The sequence below is a fragment of the Pseudoliparis swirei genome, chromosome 10, assembly GCF_029220125.1.
Source record: "Pseudoliparis swirei isolate HS2019 ecotype Mariana Trench chromosome 10, NWPU_hadal_v1, whole genome shotgun sequence".
Lineage (NCBI taxonomy): Eukaryota > Metazoa > Chordata > Actinopteri > Perciformes > Liparidae > Pseudoliparis > Pseudoliparis swirei.
Window position 1 is genome coordinate 14,022,724 of NC_079397.1, and position 17,931 is coordinate 14,040,654.

Here is a 17,931-nt window from a genome sequence, read left to right on the forward strand (position 1 = left end):
GCTCTCACAACGCAGCGTTCTGGTTGTGCTGTGACGTCGACAATGACCCGTACATAGGTAAGACTGGTATTTTTATATTTAGTACAAATACATATCAGCATCTACATTATTTATGTTTGCTAGTTTGTTTATGCACCTTCATCAAAAACCTGCAAATACAAAAATTAGGGCGAATGCATTTAAAAAAATGTCATCCTACTCAAAAGATAATTTGCAGACCAAATTGTATTGACATTAGTTGGTTTGAGTACTTTATATAGTTTACCTTTACCTGATGCCCACTGCAGACTAATGAAATGCATTATGTACAAAGGAAAACCACAAAACAAAAACAAATGTATAAATGTTTTATTTATTGTTGTAGGTGCAATGACCACTTAATGGCTTTTGGCTACCATAGGCTTTCCCCAAACAGGGAATGCGTCGTTAGAACAAAACATTGCCGGCGGTCGTACAGGATGATAGCAGCCCCCATTGTAAATAATTTAGAGGGGTCTTTTAATCTGCATTAATAATACAAACTACACTTTTCATGTAGCCCTGCTCTTCACTGGGCAAGTCTGCAAAACTACTCTGCTCAATTACATTATCTCTTACAATGAAAAGGTAGCTGACACTCAGGTAGTCACACCTAGTGAAAATATATTCCACTTTTCCAAGTCAAATCCTGAAAACACAAGAAAATATACTTTCCGGCCTCTTGTGTGAGGTAAAGTCTGTCATGATGCGGCAGAGTCCGCCAGCCCTCAACTGGACCGGACCGTTTGGTCTTCTGTAGCGATGCAGACCTGGAAACACTTACCCCCTGCGCTGTGGAGAGAGGTCAGCACAAGGCAGGACACAGAGACGCCCGGGCATCACGACCGTAAGCCCGATTACACCCGAGACGAGGAAGACAATGAGTGGCACTGTGCCGGGAGTGTGTTGATATCACAAAAGTCCATGTACCTAAAAGACTTAGTGCTACGGCATGAAGAAGCCTTCGGTAGAGAGGTGTCACTCACACATTTAACACAGTTTAAGAAATCCCCTCCATAAAGTGCAAAATGTCATACTTTTTCACGTCGTTTTTGTACAAAAAAACATTTTACAATGCTTTATTACTCTTTTACAGAGTTTACAAAGTTACGTCAGCAAATGGATTAATACTCCTTAATATGTAACACTATATAAATATATATATGGTTAATAAAACAGACAACAGAAGCATCTTTAGGGTTTTCAAAAGTGTTTGGGTGCCTTCACAGTCTGACATATTTTCACCAAAGTTCACAGGGATTCCTGGAGCCATTAGGGCAACTAGATGTCAAACATCTTTACAATCAAACACTTTTGAACAGGTCGTATTTTAGGGGATAGTTATGGATTTGGAATGAGGCGACAGGGGAATAATAAACAAAAAACAATCCACTTGCATGTAAACAAATAACCTCCAATAAAAATCACACGAGAAACTTCGACAATAAAGAGTCGACATAAACGCGTCGTGTTTGCTGACCTGTTAATATCAGTGTTGATCGACAGTATGAATTTGAAATTTCATTTGCTCCATATTCAGCAGCAATATCAAAGCGCCTCAGAAAGCACCGTTGCAGCCACACAAATCCCCCTCCCCCATTTTATCTACGGAAAATGAATCACTGGTCTGTCCGGCCGTAAATATTAAGACATTTAAGCCTAATATATTTTGTAATTAAAAATAACAGCAAAGAAAAAGAAACAGACATGTAAAGTGCTTATTTATCATCATATGAAATACTCCAAACTAAAAGTTCTGTATCCCAGAGTTGCAAATGAGTCCGTTAAAAAAATGAACATGACAGTCGGCCTTGCATATGATGACAAAGTTAATGTTATGGTGCACATCACATATAAACAAATTGCATATGAAAAACCAGTTTCCCTGAATTTGTTTCCGTATGTTGTATTAAATTATTGCATCTATGGTGTGACAGAGTAAAAGTGTTTCACACGGACATACAGAAACAGGTTAGCTGTGGCACAGAAGAGCAACAAAAAAGTCAAAACTCGTCTTTAAATGGCAAATTAGCAAACGGGATGAATTCAAAATATGAATGACCAATTCCATGCAAGATTAAGGCTGCTTGAATTAACATGGATTACCAAATATAAGAATGAATAGATTTCACATTAACAAAACAAAGACAAACAATTTGGATTAGAAGGGTTCTTGGTAAAAGCTATTCAGTGCGTTACAGTATTGTGGATTCTTTTGGCTTAATAGTAAATAAAACTGCCCAAAATTGCTGCATGTACACATTGACCGTAAACTGGTTCAAGGTTGACATCCTTTCATCAATGCACATTGCAAAAGAGTACATTCAATTAAATCTTCTTACCGTATAAAAGTTCGATCCATTTGAATAAAATAACAACCACAAAAAGGCTATTATTTTTTAAACCATAAAGCTTCTCGCTAAAAATAAACAAAAATCTTAACCCACACAAATTCATGATGAAAAACATTGAAATACACATTTAATATAAATGAGTCAAACGTAGAGGAATTCACCAAATGCATCGAGTACCTCAGTAAACATTTTTTATTACAACACCATCTAGTTTTTAATCAAAAGCAGAGAGACATTTACAAACATTCTAACAAAAGAAAGAAATGAGAATGAGGGGTGGGGAGAACACATCAAACATGTACCCTATAAAAACTGATCTCTAAACTGAATGTACACAGTACAATGAGCCAAGGAAAAATAAAAAACAAATAGGATGTAATGTTTGTGTCTTCTAATTAGGGAGTGTGTGGGCCATTTTATTGTTTCTTTGCACCAAAAAAAAAAAAAAAAAAAAAAAAAAAAAAAAACTCATCACACATGTCAAATAAAACATCATAAAAATAAAAGAACTGCTTGGAAAGTTTCTTCTCTTTCATCTTTAGTTACCATGAGTATATATGTTGGGATAACATAGCCTTACACAGGGCGGGCGCCTCCATCCGCTGCTCTTATTCAGGCAGACAAGATGAACACACACACACACACACAGAGAAGAATAGGTGGAGACCAAGAAAGGAGAGGAGACATGAGGAAGAGGTGGTGGTGGTAATCCTGTCCGGTCATGCAGGGTGGGGAGGTGGTGGCGCACTGAAAGTCTTCCCCCTTTTTCTTCCATCCATCCTTGATCCTCGTTAGCTGAAAAGGTGTCAAAACGAAGGGTGGAGTTTGGTTTGGAGGCAGCCCAACAGTGAACACTCCCCCCCCCCCCCCCTCCTCATTACACCTCTAGACTACAGACACAGTGCACACCCGGGCTGGGCTCAACTCACCATCACTTTGAGTCAAAGGGACGGCGTTCTTCCAAATCCACTGACTGGACATGTTACTGTGGCCGGGAGGGGAGGGCGGGCGGCTGTGGTCAGGAAAACTTAAACTGTGGCATCTAAATGCCAAACCAATATCCTGGGAGGACTTCTGTTTCGCTAAATGCTCAGTTGACTGTGGATTGCACCCAGCCCGGGCCCAGACACAAACATTGTCATGCAAACTTGAACAGGAAATATCCAAGTGTATCACACACCCACCCACAGAAATATATTACAATATGCAGTTGAAAATGTGCCTGAATGCACTAAACTGTTATTAAAACCGATTTGAAATAGTTTAAATGAGTGTGAAAAAATGTGTGTACAGATTCTTGAAGCTTTTGACAAACAGGAATTGACATCCATGTAAAAAAAAGAAGTAGTTCATCTTAAGACTTGGGATGGTAAATTTGGAAATTTGTTTGAGGTTATGCTAAATTTCAAATGAGGCATTGACATGAGAAACTGTATTAAAATCATATGGGTGAAGATATTCTGGGTAATCTTCTAAATGGCTAGAGCCATAAAGTGTGCATTTGGCTTTGGATCAGTTCGGCACGATGTAATGTATTTTCTGTTTTGTGTGGTGGGAAAAAAGTTAGAAATGTTTTCCCCCAATAACCAGTTTTTTTCTTTCCTTCTTAAAATATTTGTTTCCTCCACTTTGAAAAGAAATCTACAATCCACTAGATGTTTATAGTTCATTGGTAGTTTTATTTTAATAAATTTACTACAAATTATAAATGCAATCGCTACTTTTACATTGTCCTTACAAACAACTAGTAATGGTCAGCTTTAGGTACAGACTTAAAAACTAAACCACTGTGACATGTTACATAGAAATTCAGCAATATCGGAGGTAAAGACACAAAGGACCAAAAAAGCCAGATAAAAACATTAAACTACGAGGAAGGCACGCATCTGATTCAGATTGCTACAACTGCCCAGTTACACGTTTAAATATATATATATTGTAATCTATTCAACAGGGAAGAGCTGTCATTGTAATGTAGTATTTATGGAATAGTAAACATTGCCAGCAATTAAGCTGCAATATTTGTATTTAGAATTGAGAAAGACAAAGTCCAGCAAACAAGGGGCAGGAATCTGGAGGCAGCTTGTTTATCTTAAACTATGAAAGACAGCAGCAATGAATAATTAGTCAACAATGGGTCCACTAACCCGATGACATTTGTACCCACATTGAAGCACCCCGGAACAGAAGTATTACATTTATCAGATGAAATGACAACAGCTCTGATACAGAAAGTCATTTCAAATGTGTTAAGTATTCTAATTATTGAAATGTGATTAATTAAGCCTTGCTGATGCAAGGTTTTGATTCACAGGCCTCACTTACAGGCATGTCAAATGAGTACAGATGATGTCACACGACTCAGATTCAAATGCATATTGAAACTTGATGTTTTTGCTGTAGAACTGATTTGACATGGTGCATGGCTACAGACAAAAACAGTTAAACCGACAACAATATTGTATACAACACAGTAGTCAAACTCAACGGTACTCCTCGTTACACCATCATTTATAAGGGACTTTAACATCCAGTACAAGTGGGAAGGGGCATAGCTGAACTTTTGTCACTCAAATTACAGATTAGATCAAATATCAGACCAACAAATCATGTCATAATAAAAATATGCTTTGAACCTATGTTCATTATAGAATATTATAGTTTATAGAATATATTAACGTGTGTAGCAGGACCGAGTCAAACCAGGGTCAACCAGTCCACGAACTCAGAACTTCAACTTGTTTATCCGTTAAAAACACAAAACAGCCCAAGATGTGATACTTACTATTTAAATATTCAGATTTTACAGATGACATTTTGACAAGCAAGCTGGTTGATGTGGGCATCACCTGTGCGTCAACTCGATCATAAATTATTCAGAAAGATGTATAGATGGCTTCTGGTCTGAAGAAAAGAAGACTTGCACAACTAAAGCATTCCAATGGCCAAATTAAAGAGGACATTGTAATCGTCTAATTGTATACACATGTAGCCCATCTGTATATTCAGGTATAACTTATAAAACCTCCCTTTCATTTACATGGGCATGAATGCTTATTGACATGTACATACAACTGTTTGACCCTGGTTCAACATGAGCAAACGGTATGCCTGTGTGAAAGGACATCAGGCGTGTGACCCTGGGCACGCATGTACAGACCGAAGAGATCGCAGAAAAAGTCATTTCAGCCCGTTGCAAACAGTGTACATTTCCCCCAATATGAACAGATTAAAGAGCTTTAACGTCTGTGGACACAACAAGTAGCCAGTCTACCATCAGGGTTAAAAGCAGCAATTCGATGTTCCCCTAATGACCGTGCAATAAGATATCAGACAGACCGAGAACCATTTAGTTGAAAATACTAAATTTTCACTCATTTACAAATTACCGATATTTATAAGGCCCTGTGCCCACTGGGGATCTCTTACACAACAGGTAACAACATTATGTGATCATTGTAGTGATTGCTGCTGCAATGCTATTGAAATGCAGCACGCTAAAGGATTTTAGCTGTTGCTACTGAAAATATACGTATGCTAAGATTTAAGTGGAAACAATTTGGGAAAAATACTCTTTACAAGAGTAATGTTTTGTTAAGAGTTTCCCAGTGGACATAAAGTCTTACTTCAGTAAATATTGGTTGGTATATGGACCATTAGGTGTTACATATAAGATCAATCCAGCTTGGGCTGACATAAGGGAGACAGTTGTATTCCCTGCTTTTCAGAATTCAGTAACCCCACAGGCAAAACCACCCCAGTTCATATGTATCAGTGTGAGAGAAATATATGAAATAGTGCATGTTTAAAACATCTGTATGTAGTGTTTGTATTTAAACAGGTCTCAAAAATAGATGTAGTTAAGATCTGAAAATTATTGTAAAATTATACGAAATATTATTTTGGGTGATGCCCAACAGGACAAGGATGCTTCAGGTCCATGTGACCACCTAGACTGCCCTAGAAGGACCGGTTCATAGAAACGCCACAAACATCTGACGTGCTGTGGCAGTGAAGGACATGAGAACGACACAAAAATCGATCAAACCAGATATTTCAACTGCAGTTCCAAGACTTTACACAAGTTATCATGTTTGACACGCGAGTGGCGCACGGAAGCCGAACCCCAAGCTGGACAATTAGCCTCAAAAGACATTTACCACAAACCATTTGAAATATGGTATTGATATTTGTTGTGCACAAGCTGGTGTTATGTATCGTCTACTACAACGCACCCATAACATGACTCAACATCCAAAAAGCCAGCATAAAACATAACGCTATGAGCCAAAAATACTTTCATGATCTCCTGCCAGCCTATGACGAGTTATGGTAAAAATCAACTAAGTGGGAGTCATCTGTACATACAAGTCACATAAAACATATATAAATGTATCCTATGTATCAGTCAATGTCAAATAACAATTAGCAGTCATGAATTTGCTAAATTGACGAAATAAATTATTGTATACCTTCAATATTATTGACATTTTCTTGCAAATAAGATTCAGATTTTCTTTAGTTTAACTGCATAAGGTAACCCGACTAGAGAAAATGTAATAATGGCGACAGCCAAAAAACGTGGGATCTGAAAACGTCTTTCTGGTTCGAGCTTTTAATTTTATATTCAATGTGTACATGTAAATTACTCTTGCCAATCATATCTGTAAGATACTGCAACTAATCATGCATTGATCCTGTATGTAAACCAATTCTGACAATCAGCATATTACAAATAATTTAAATGCAGTCATTGATCAAGCATAATGTTACACAATATGTGTATTAAGGCCATTACGATCTTTGTTTTCAGAACAAAAAGGTATGAATGTTTTTCTCTCGATTCACCCGAACCTCTTAAATTGAGGTACAATGGTTCCAAAGTGAGTAATAATCAGCTACAAAACATTCAATCTGACTAAAATGTCAGGCAATATTACTGACATGCAAATATGGCAAAATGACAGTCAAAATATTCTGTGTCCAAAAATCAGCAGTTATTAACACTGTTTGATAAATGAATGTTCTTCTCATGACAATTATTTATATAAATATATATACTCAACTGAAATGGTCATATGTATACAACATGACTGAATGAAACATTTACAAAGTGTAGATTGATGAAATATCGACAAGTTGAACACTGTCATTTAGTTTGTCTAAAATACAATCCAATTTGAACAGACCACACAAAATGATATCTGTTATTTAGTACTGTAAAAAAATTATTGGGGAATACTTTGACTACTATTACAAGCACACTGACAAACCAAGCCACAATACACTTCAATTCACATATAATGAAATGGCAATTAAGTATTGAATCTTCATATTCAAGGCAGAAAAATCTATATTTATTTTTTGTCTACTGGCCATAGCTGCTGGTAAAAAACAAAATGTTGATACATGAGCCAAACCAATGTTATATTTGCAAAAGCTTATCTCAGGAGAGTCTCTGAACAGTAAAAAGGCAGAACTACTACTAAAAGTACAGAAAAACATGTACAAGCAACAGGGATTTCTAGCAAATGCCCTATCACTGAATTCATTACGATTTTTTCAATTTAAATTTGGCACAGAATATAAAAAGTGACCATTACATTTTGCCAGCCTCAAGGGCAAGAAGACCAAAAGTAACAATACATCCACATAGTCAATTGCCAGTAATTATCAGTGTATTTTCTGATTTGATGCACAGCATTGATACAACTCTTACAAACCCTTTTGTGCAATGTAGCATGGTAAATACAACAAGTGTGTTACACATATTGTCTGAAAGACCAGATACAACTGTGACTTACCGTATACCTACCTGAAACCAACGGATCGCTTACCTCGTCTCTCCTGATCTACCTCTTATATTCATAGAGGGATATTCAAGTGTCATTCTTTACTGTAGATTATTATTTCAAGTTTTTTAAATGTTAAAAAGCCTGTTATGGCCTAGGACTGACTATTTGAGGACAATGGCAACTTTTCCTTCGAAAAACTAAAGGGAAGCCTTTAATCCAATGACGAGGAGGTGCGCACTCAACGCAAACGCATCTTCTGGCTCGATCCAGGTCTAAAAAGTGTTGTGACGAAGAAGACAGAAGAGAGCTTATGACAGAGGTAAATAAAACGGGAAATGTGGTACCCACCTTCCTTCTAGCGGTGTCGGTACTCCCTTTCCCTCTCTCTCTCACGGTCACGGTCGCGGTCCCTCTCGCGATGGCGGTCCCGCTCCCGGCTGCGTTCTCGGTAATAGTCTTCATGCCTGTCACGACTGCGGGACTTGTGTCGTCGGCTCTTTTCTCTGGAGCGACTGTGGTCCCGTTCCCTGGAACGTTCTCGCCTGGCATGGACAAGCATCATTGGACTGTGTACAAGGGGTTCAAAGTTTCAAACACCAAATGCTCCAGGGCCAAATCCCAATTGGAAGAAATTGTTTAGGTACAGTCAGAATTGATACGGCTCAAAATGTAATCTTACCTGGAGGCGGAACCGTAGCTTTTGGACTCAATGCCGTGGAGACAGTCCTGCAGGGAACTGATGAGGACCTTACAGCGGTCATCTGCTGACACTTTGGACTGCTTAATCAGACTGATAGCTGTCACCAAGGTTTCTATAGCACTGCCATAGTCAGCTAAAGAGAACACAGGGTTGCCTTACGTTTTAATAGGCTCTCAGTGGGAGCCTTGTTGGCATTACATGTGTGCACACCGACATTCTGATGCGTGTTACCTGCACTGGCATCAGACACTGCTCTAGATATGGCGCTGGAGGAGATGGCTCTGTTCCTGTTCATGATCTCCTCAAACTCTGCCTCACTGAGAGGGGTCCGTGACGCCTCCATCTCACTATAAATACACACAGAGGTCAATGCATGCGTTAGGTTACAAGACACACTTTCATCTTTGCAAACAATGTAAACAAAAATGTAAGTGTAAATCAGCTACTAAGTTACTATGCAAGTCCAGAATGTTTGCACTTAATAAAACGAGCGACCCTTTGTACAAATTCCATTATATGAATTACTATGTTCAATATTTGTTCCACCGCGCATTCTTACCGGCCTCCAGGACCGAAGTCCCCTCTTTCAAAATGTGGTGGGCGTCCGTATGGGTCGTTTGGTCCAGGGGGGCCTCGGTTGTCATTCGGGGGCATATTGTTGTTGCCAGGTGGGGGGAAGAATGCAGGGTTGACATGGGGTGCTGGTGGCGGTCCACCCGGTGGGGGACCTGGCATGTGTGGAGGTGGAGCCAAAGCCATGGGGGGCCCAATGGGGCCTGGGGGACGTAATGGGAAGGGGCCCGGGGGCGGTGGGCCCTGCTGAGGGGGTGGGGGACCAGGAGGCGGGCCATAACCTGGAGGAGGTGGACCTGGGGGCAGGGGGCCCATCGGAGGCTGGCCAAACTGACCAGGGAATAGAACAGGGGGAGGAAGCCTATCGCCTCGATTTGGAGGACCAGATAGGGGAGGTGGAAGGCCCTGACCAGGAAGTGGAGGTCCTGGTGGACCAGGAGGACCAGGTGGGCCAAGTGGGGGACGTGGAGGACCCTGCATTCCACCTAAGAGAGAACACAAGGGACCAAACCGGAGAGCATGAGACAAAGTAAGAGTTAGTGAACACTTTATGTTGTTTGTCATAGCAGGTAGAGTTCTCCACAACATTGGTACCAAGTGAAAATAAACGTGGTTAAAAAAACAACAGTCTTTTCTGCTTGGAAATATATTCGGCTGGTTTAAAACTCTCATATAAAAAGAAAAAGTGTGTGACAGATAAATCGGCCAAGTTCTAATTTTAATATCCTGTAGGAGCTAGTATTTTACATGATCTTCTTCAAAAACAGGACAATAACACACAAAAACTGCATGCCATAGCTACAGGGAACACCAAATGTCAAAAGGGCATGTAAAAAATAATAATAATACTGCAAAATAAACCAGAGGGCAACAAAAAAGATTATTCACTCAAAGCAAATCGTTTCAAGCAGGCTTTTTAAAACAAACACTCTGCATTCAATGCTCTCCCCTCAACACTTAATTGAGAGGGAGCGTTCCTTTAGTTTGCACTGTTATCCTGGCCTCATGTACAACTATTAGTATTTTGTGGAAACTGTATATTAAGGGAATAAGAGAGTAAGAAATGCAGGTGTTATAATGATATAACTCCCACCAATAAACAGCCGAGGGTTAGGATAAAAAAAGTGATTGATAAATTCAATCAGATCAAGAGGTGCGTCACCTCTGCCACGCCAGTTCCCGTTCCTGCCCCCCGGCGGGAAGGGATTGAAACTCATATCCATCAGAGGGCCATCTTGGTGTCTAATCAGATCTGGTCTCATGCCCGGGCCTAATGGGGAAGAAAGCAAACCAATCACAACTCTACCCTTCATAAACATCCCCATACTAACTGAAGGCCTGTCACAGCTCAGCAGCACGGGGCATCAGCCACTCAGCGGGAAAAAAGAGATGTGGAAAAAAAAAGTGGGATGAGAAGAAAAGACACAGAAATGGGAAAGAGAGAAGAGCCGGCAGCTCTGCCTACTATCTGTGTGAGGCGGCCAAGCCAAGATTAGCAAGGAATTTAAAGTTGGTAGCTTGCCAAGCAAAGCTTTGAGCAAACTGCTTCTTAAGCAACGGTGTTCTAAATTGCCAGAAAGCCAGGAAAGGATTCTTTGTTCAGCTGCAGGTGAAGAGACAACGAAAGAACAAACCAAATGGGGAGGGAAACATGCAAAGACAAAACCCTGTCAAGGGAGATTTAATGGTTAAAAAGATTGCGCACAAGAAACACATACAATAGACTAGTCTGGGTTCTGGTGAACGTCGTAGCAAAGTCTGGACGGTGCTTACAGAGCAGCACTGCCAGACAGAAAGCTGAATTTTACTAAATCTTATGTTGTTTTAATTTCTCACACTATGGTGATTAATTCAATTTTTTTTACAATGCTTTATTGTAAAAAACAATGAAAAACAACTATATATATACAGACAAAAGCCTACAAAAATATGAATTATCTTTTAACAGCACCATGTCTAAATTAGAAATCAATGTACTGATCCATAAATCTCAACAGGTGAGAGCGCACGACCAGGACTAGCAGTCGGTTCAATGAGCTAACTGACTCATGATGCGCAGATACTTTCAATACATCTTTCCATTAATTTGCTTCAAATGGAAATTAGTAGTATTCGTTTCAACGAGAGAATTCAGCTGGTTCTCCCAGAGGATTGATCACAACACGATAATCTTTTCTACCACAAACTTACCGTGTTTGGCATCGCAAGACCAAAGTAACGCGTAACAATACCTTCAGTTTGCCCCTCATTCCTCTTAGTTGTTAATTACTTACAATCACTAACCATCTTATTTTATTTCAGCAGTATTTAAATATAATTTTTCAACTGAGTGAACTGAAACCGACTTTGTCCCAGCCATACCGGCACAAACACTTGTTCCCAAACTAACCCGGGAAATGTGGTGGCGGTCCACCCGGCCCAAGAGGACCAGGAAAGCGGTCTCCACCGGGGCCGGGTGGTCCAGGGAACCTGCCTCTGCCTCGACCCATGGGAAAACCTCCACGAAGACCAGCACCAGGAGGACCAGCTTTACCCTCCCCAGACATTTGCCCTGACTGGGTACCTGAGGAATATAAAGAGACTAAATATTATGTAACTCAGTTTTCTATTTCATATACAGGAGAAAATAATTGTGCACATATAAACACGCTGGGATCAAAAGTCAATGGGCATGATAAGCATACTCCGAACATGAGGTTCATGTATTTTTACAAATATATATATGTTACGTGACATCTTAAAAACAGCAAGGTAACAAGCATGCAAGTAAAATTAATTTTAGGTTTTAAACTAGCTAAGATCCCAAACGTGCATTAATCCTACTTACTCTTACGTGACTGCATCTCGAACTGGCTGAGCGACTGCTTGTTGCACGCGGTGACGATGGGATTCTGACCATGGAGCTCCCTCTTCGACAGCATCTCCATTAATTTTCTCGACGATGCCTCCGATCCCACACACACTAGCGCAAACCTGCAAAATGGGTGCAGAGAATAAAAACAATTAGATTCATGCAAAAAAATAAAACGATGATTTCTATTTTTTCAACTCACTATTTTCAAAATATACCAAGAAGCCTTGGTATATATAATAGGCTACGATTTAGTTTAATCATGATAAAAACAGATGACCTTACCCTTTGGACTGGCCATTGGCTCTGTTTTCAAAGAACTTGATCTCCAGCACATCCGAGATGCCAACCGAACGAATAGCTTCCGTCAGGTCCTCGTCTGTTGTCCACTGCGTACCAGAAGAAGGCATCATCAGTATATTCCTACCGACTTGCTTACTTTGATAATCATTATGTAACGCTTTACAACGTGCAGAAGGATGTTTGGTCAACATTTAGCGTGGCACCAGAATACCTTGTTTACAGGACTGTCATTGTCTTTACTTTAAAGAAAATGGTGCTACTGTTTAATCATGCACTTAAACATTGTCCATTATTTGCCTAAATAGTCTGAACATAATTCTCAGATACCCACCCATGTGAGGTTTCCTATGTACAGGGCAATCCTTTTGCCTGTGTAGGTGTAGACTACGTTGGGTGGGGCACCCTTCCCTCCATCTGAGCCACCCGGTGTTGTCAGCGTGTCCAGGTAGTCGCGGTCTTCTGGAGCATCCCCATTGTTGGCCGATGGGGATATTACATCATCATACAGGTCGATCTGTTCGTGGACCGGGTAGTCAGATTCCTGTTGAGCGTGACGGCAACAGTTCAGTAAATCACAAGTGATACTTTCAGAACACTGAATATAATATAATCCACACGTATAAAATGTAATCCATTTGTTCTTTATGCTGCTAAATACACTCAAAGCCATACATTTGTCTACCTGCTTCCATAGAGAGTTCATTGAATTGTAAAAGTCTGCCGTCTTAGCTAATGTGTTCTGAGCTGTGGCAGCTTCGTGCTCTGCAGAATTGAGGGACGGCGGTTGCCATTCATCTGCATGTACTAGTTACCCTTGCTGCAGTGTCAAAAAAAGTCTATCGGTTTTGTGTGTGTACTGTAAAAACATATATTTGCTGATTTCTTCAGTACGCCCATAACGCATAATAGGGGTATATTTTGTCGTATTGTTTTCTGTGCAATAACTGCCCAATTTGAGAAACGTTTCCCCCCCCTCCAGCTTTATTTCACAAGGCCACTTGCCTTTATCAGTTCAACAAGGCTAGTGGTGTGCGCCTAATAGCGACTATGTACAGCTTTTAGATATAAAAGGAAATATTTTTTCTTACTAATAGCTGGTATTCGTGCATGTGAAGTTTACTGCTCATACAAACACATCTTAAATGATCGGCTTTGTCAAAAGTACTTGTTTATATGTGTACAGAGGAAATCCCTATGGAGCTGGTAGGACCCTCTTATGGCCAAATAGGACCATAAACCTATTTTTAAAAGACATTTTTCTGATTAACTTAACTCACGATAAGCTGAACCTTAGTCAGTAACTCTTTAAAAAGGCACCACATGCTCGTAAGTGCGTCAACAAGTCAAAACCTCCGTAATATTGTCTGTGCATGTTACCAGATATGCAAACAATAATGCACAGTCGACGTCATTGGAGAAGCTGCTGATAGTTTGCTGATGAATGATGCGGTCATGTCATAAGCCGTTTATAGGAAGGCGTAGGTTTAAAATAGCATTTTCTGTGTATAAACAGACGTCCCCACACTATGGGGGAACGATGTTGGTGCAGATAACGTAGCCTATACACCTTTACTATAATTATCAAATTATTTGCGTCACAGATCTGTATATTAGGGGAAATGAGCGTGTGAAAAAAGACAACACCCGACTCTCGACGTTACACGCTAACCTCACATAAGCTAACAGAAGCTAACAATCCATAACGTTACATTTATTAAAACACGTTTCCAATTAATACAAAAAACGTTTCATACACACCCATAATTAGATTATTTAAATGAACTGAAAACACAAAAAGGACTTACAAAATAAACGGAGTAAACATAATTGTCTTGGTAAAACAGCTAACGCGAGCTAGCTCACGAAACTACGTTTGTTGTGCTCGATAACCCGCCACAGGCCTCAGACGGCGAGCGCAGAACAATACACGCGGCTGCGTTTCGCTTTCACACACACACACACACGTTTCAATGTGCACCGTGCAGGGCCATTGCTGCGTGCATCGCGCGCCGTCTAAAACGCCGTAAACAGCCGCAAATGCAACATTTCGAGCAGAATAATATCCTCGAGGATGCGGATTTGCAGCATGGTGAACGGGGGCCTGTGCGCGAGGGAAACTCGTCGGCCCGAGTGAAGCGCACCGTTCTCCGAAAAATACGACAAACAACGGGAAACGTAACTAAACAGTCACATACAACCTTTAGTCGAAGTGTGGTGCATTAATAATTCATTCAATACCTGGTTGAATTCCTCCTCGACGTCGGCGTAGATATCGATGTGATCCACACCGTCCGCCATTTTCCTCTGACCCGTCGCTGTCTCCGCCCGGCGGTGCAGAGCGACGCGGAGCCGCAAAACAATGAGCCAGAGAGGGAACTCTAGCGCCCCTGCTGGTCGTCTTCACTCATTACATCCTGTAGGCCATATACAGTCGAACACGCGCTGGTGTTTATTGTAGAGACACTTTTATCAGGAAAAAAGAAAGAAAAGAGAGGATGAAATATAATTTAATTTCTCGTGTTTTTTAATATGAATAACCACCACACATCATCCTACAAAGCATGTCTTTACGTTGAACTCATTATGACAACATTGCCCGTTTATGTCATGGACTCTGATACATATGAATAACCGCCACACAGCTTTTCTGTATCACGATGATATTTAACAGTTGCAGATACTGTATGATTTTAAACCTTTGCATTATTCCTGGTATTGGTGCAATACGCATATACATTCAACCACTTTATGTTCCACTTTTATATTTCCAGGGAGCACAGAAGTTCAGTTATAAATAATTGGATTACATTATTGAACAAGTAAGGGTGTTTATTGTTAATTGACAGATGTTGTTTTTAATTTATATACTTTTTAAAAAAAATTCTTCAATTTCTTACATTTAATATGTCCTGCTCTGCAATTTAATTGTATTGTATATGTTGTATGCTTGCGACTAACAAATGTCCCCCAGAGGACGCATAAAGTATTTTTCTATCTATCTATCTTTCTATCTTATTGGGATTTAATCCACTTCTTCAATAAATTCAACATCAAAGATTCAATGAGGTCAGACATTAGATCACCTTTATATGACACATGAATGATATACATCTCTTTGTGAGTATAAGTAATCCCTTGACTATCTGTTTCGCCTATATTGTTGTTTCTTTGTGTGCAATTAAATAAATTACTGACAAACAAAACAGAACAGTCAGTGAAAACAAATACGGTACAAAAACCATATGGATCATTTAATTTAGTTGCTCAAATCATGATTTCAGTCAGTCAACATACAACTTGGTCACATGTCAACCATACAATATCCAGAATATTGTCCAGGGAAAATACAAACAAAAATGAGACAAATGAATATAATTACTCAGATAATATCAGGAAGACACAACATTGTAATGATGCACACTCACACACAATATGTATGAGTCTATGACATAAACAGGCAAATGCTCAGGCAATGTTGTCATCATAGTAAGCTCAATGTAAAGACATGCTTTGTAGGATGATTTAGAAATATTATTTAAAAAAGCTACAGGGAAACTCACAGCCCAAAAATACAATGAAATGCTGAAATTCAAAATATGAAACACAAGCAAATACAAAAATACCCTATTCAATTAGATTGACACTGTAAATTTACATGGAAATTATGGAACATTTGTATTCTTATATCTCCAAATGACAATCTTGTTTGTCAGAGTGAGCGCTTCCTTTTTTGTATCTTTCATCATGAATTTATAAAATAATTGTTTAGGCCAAGTAATAAATAGCAGTTAGATAACACTGACGCCCAAGTAGGCATGTTGTGGGATATTATTTTGTACAAGATTTTTTTTAACCATGTAATTCCTTTTTTTAAATCAACAAAAAAAATAACTTATCAAAACAGTTCAAATCCATCATTGTGTAATCCAATTGGATTGTATATCTAAATCCTGTGAGAGTCCTAGTTTCCACAGTGATGTCCAGCCACGCATAAATACATACAGTATGTACAAACACACAGAAAAACACAGCTGATAAAGAAAGAAAGGCAGACTTAAAAAAACAAGGAAAGATATGCCACGAAACAAATATTTTAATGATGCAATCCAAGTAAAAACTTAAGTATAAGATTTATTCTCATTTCATGATTATCTTTATTACATTTTTATCAACTCCACTGCCAGTGCTTTCTTGCCACTGACATCACCCTTTAAGAGAAGATTCATAGAAACAAATATTGCAAACAGCCTTGGAAAACACAACTTTCAGCAGCAACACTGATGTTACACAACAATGTTAACCATATATTACTGCAGCCCTTCTCTCATTCAATGTTTAATAAACATGTATGAGACAGTAATGAAGTACTCAGGCACTCAATACAACGTATTGCATGCTTGCAGCTGCATATATAATAGGCATGTGTGTTTTAAATTCTGTGGTATTTAGGATATACACATTTTCCCCCCTTGACATTGTAGCGTAATTCAGAATTGAACCGCCTGGAAGAGCTTATACAATAATACGAGTCCGCTATAGTTCTCTCCTTTAGGGAGACGTTTATTCACTGATCAAAAGCAAAGTACAAACCACGGGGAGCTCTCCTCAACATGCAAGTTGAAGCCCGAAAACCACACCTCCTTTAGCACATCAAGATTCCATCTTTTATACCCAGATCTCGTCACAGGTGCATATCCCATCCCTCGTACCCCCGGGTGGGGGCTGTCTGTTGGCCGTGCGCCCCTCTTGGTATGTGTAAATACTGATAACAAGTGTGAATGTTGAATACTGTCAGGCGTGTAGCTGCCCTTGAGCTGCAGACACAATATCTCTCTCTCCTCACAGGCAAAGTGCCGTCTCTTCTGATGCTTTGCCGGAACCTAGACATTACGGTCCCTTCAATAAATCAGATTAATATTAACAACATGTTTATGCATCTTGTGACTCATAAGCCGGTTTTATCAATGCACGTCATAGCCACCACCTGCATCGCTTTAGTCCCTTTTCATTTTGAGAAAGCAACTCATGGAAAAGTATCCATGGCAACAACAGCCCATTCACTTGCCAAATGTAATAATTGCCAGGAGTACAAAAACAACATCATAGGTCCATCCTTGGAGAATGAGCAAATGAGCAAAATGTGCAACATGAGTGACAAAAAATCCACTTGAGGTGTCCAAACGCATCTCTTGATTCATTTCAACCTCCTGGGTAAAATAGCAAAGTTGTCCATCATCAGGAGACAAGTGTCGAGAAGGAGAGGCAGGTGAGGAAGAGGGTGGCAGAGAGAGATATAACAGAAGCTCCTCCACAGTCATTGGCGTTCTCCTGTATAGG

At 39.6% G+C, this 17,931-nt stretch overlaps 2 protein-coding genes across 8 annotated transcripts in view; both read right to left on the minus strand.

Moving 5' to 3' along the window:
- Window positions 1-332: 332 nt before the first annotated feature.
- On the minus strand, window positions 333-14,903 carry cpsf6 (cleavage and polyadenylation specific factor 6). Of its 7 annotated transcripts, none has more exons than XM_056424741.1 (11): window positions 14,833-14,903; window positions 12,926-13,135; window positions 12,577-12,680; window positions 12,274-12,413; window positions 11,830-12,003; window positions 10,603-10,710; window positions 9,427-9,925; window positions 9,099-9,214; window positions 8,847-9,000; window positions 8,516-8,733; window positions 333-3,167 (listed from the first exon to the last, which is right to left on the minus strand). In XM_056424741.1, the coding sequence occupies exons 1-10, from the start codon at window positions 14,890-14,892 to the stop codon at window positions 8,523-8,525; spliced, it is 1,776 nt and encodes a 591-aa protein (XP_056280716.1). In that variant the 5' UTR covers window positions 14,893-14,903; the 3' UTR covers window positions 333-3,167; window positions 8,516-8,522. The 7 variants fall into 7 exon arrangements, with proteins under 7 accessions (XP_056280716.1, XP_056280713.1, XP_056280718.1 ...); XM_056424738.1 differs by having other exon boundaries at window positions 11,830-12,021; XM_056424743.1 differs by having other exon boundaries at window positions 8,516-8,709; window positions 12,268-12,413.
- A 2,227-nt stretch (window positions 14,904-17,130) lies between these two features.
- The window catches only part of cacna2d4a (calcium channel, voltage-dependent, alpha 2/delta subunit 4a), an 82,182-nt gene continuing 81,381 nt past the window's right edge, over window positions 17,131-17,931 (minus strand). The window contains exon 41 of the mRNA XM_056424334.1: window positions 17,131-17,922. Coding sequence (XP_056280309.1) covers window positions 17,830-17,922 — 93 coding nt within the window. The 3' untranslated portion in view covers window positions 17,131-17,829. The remainder of the gene's footprint in view (window positions 17,923-17,931) is intronic.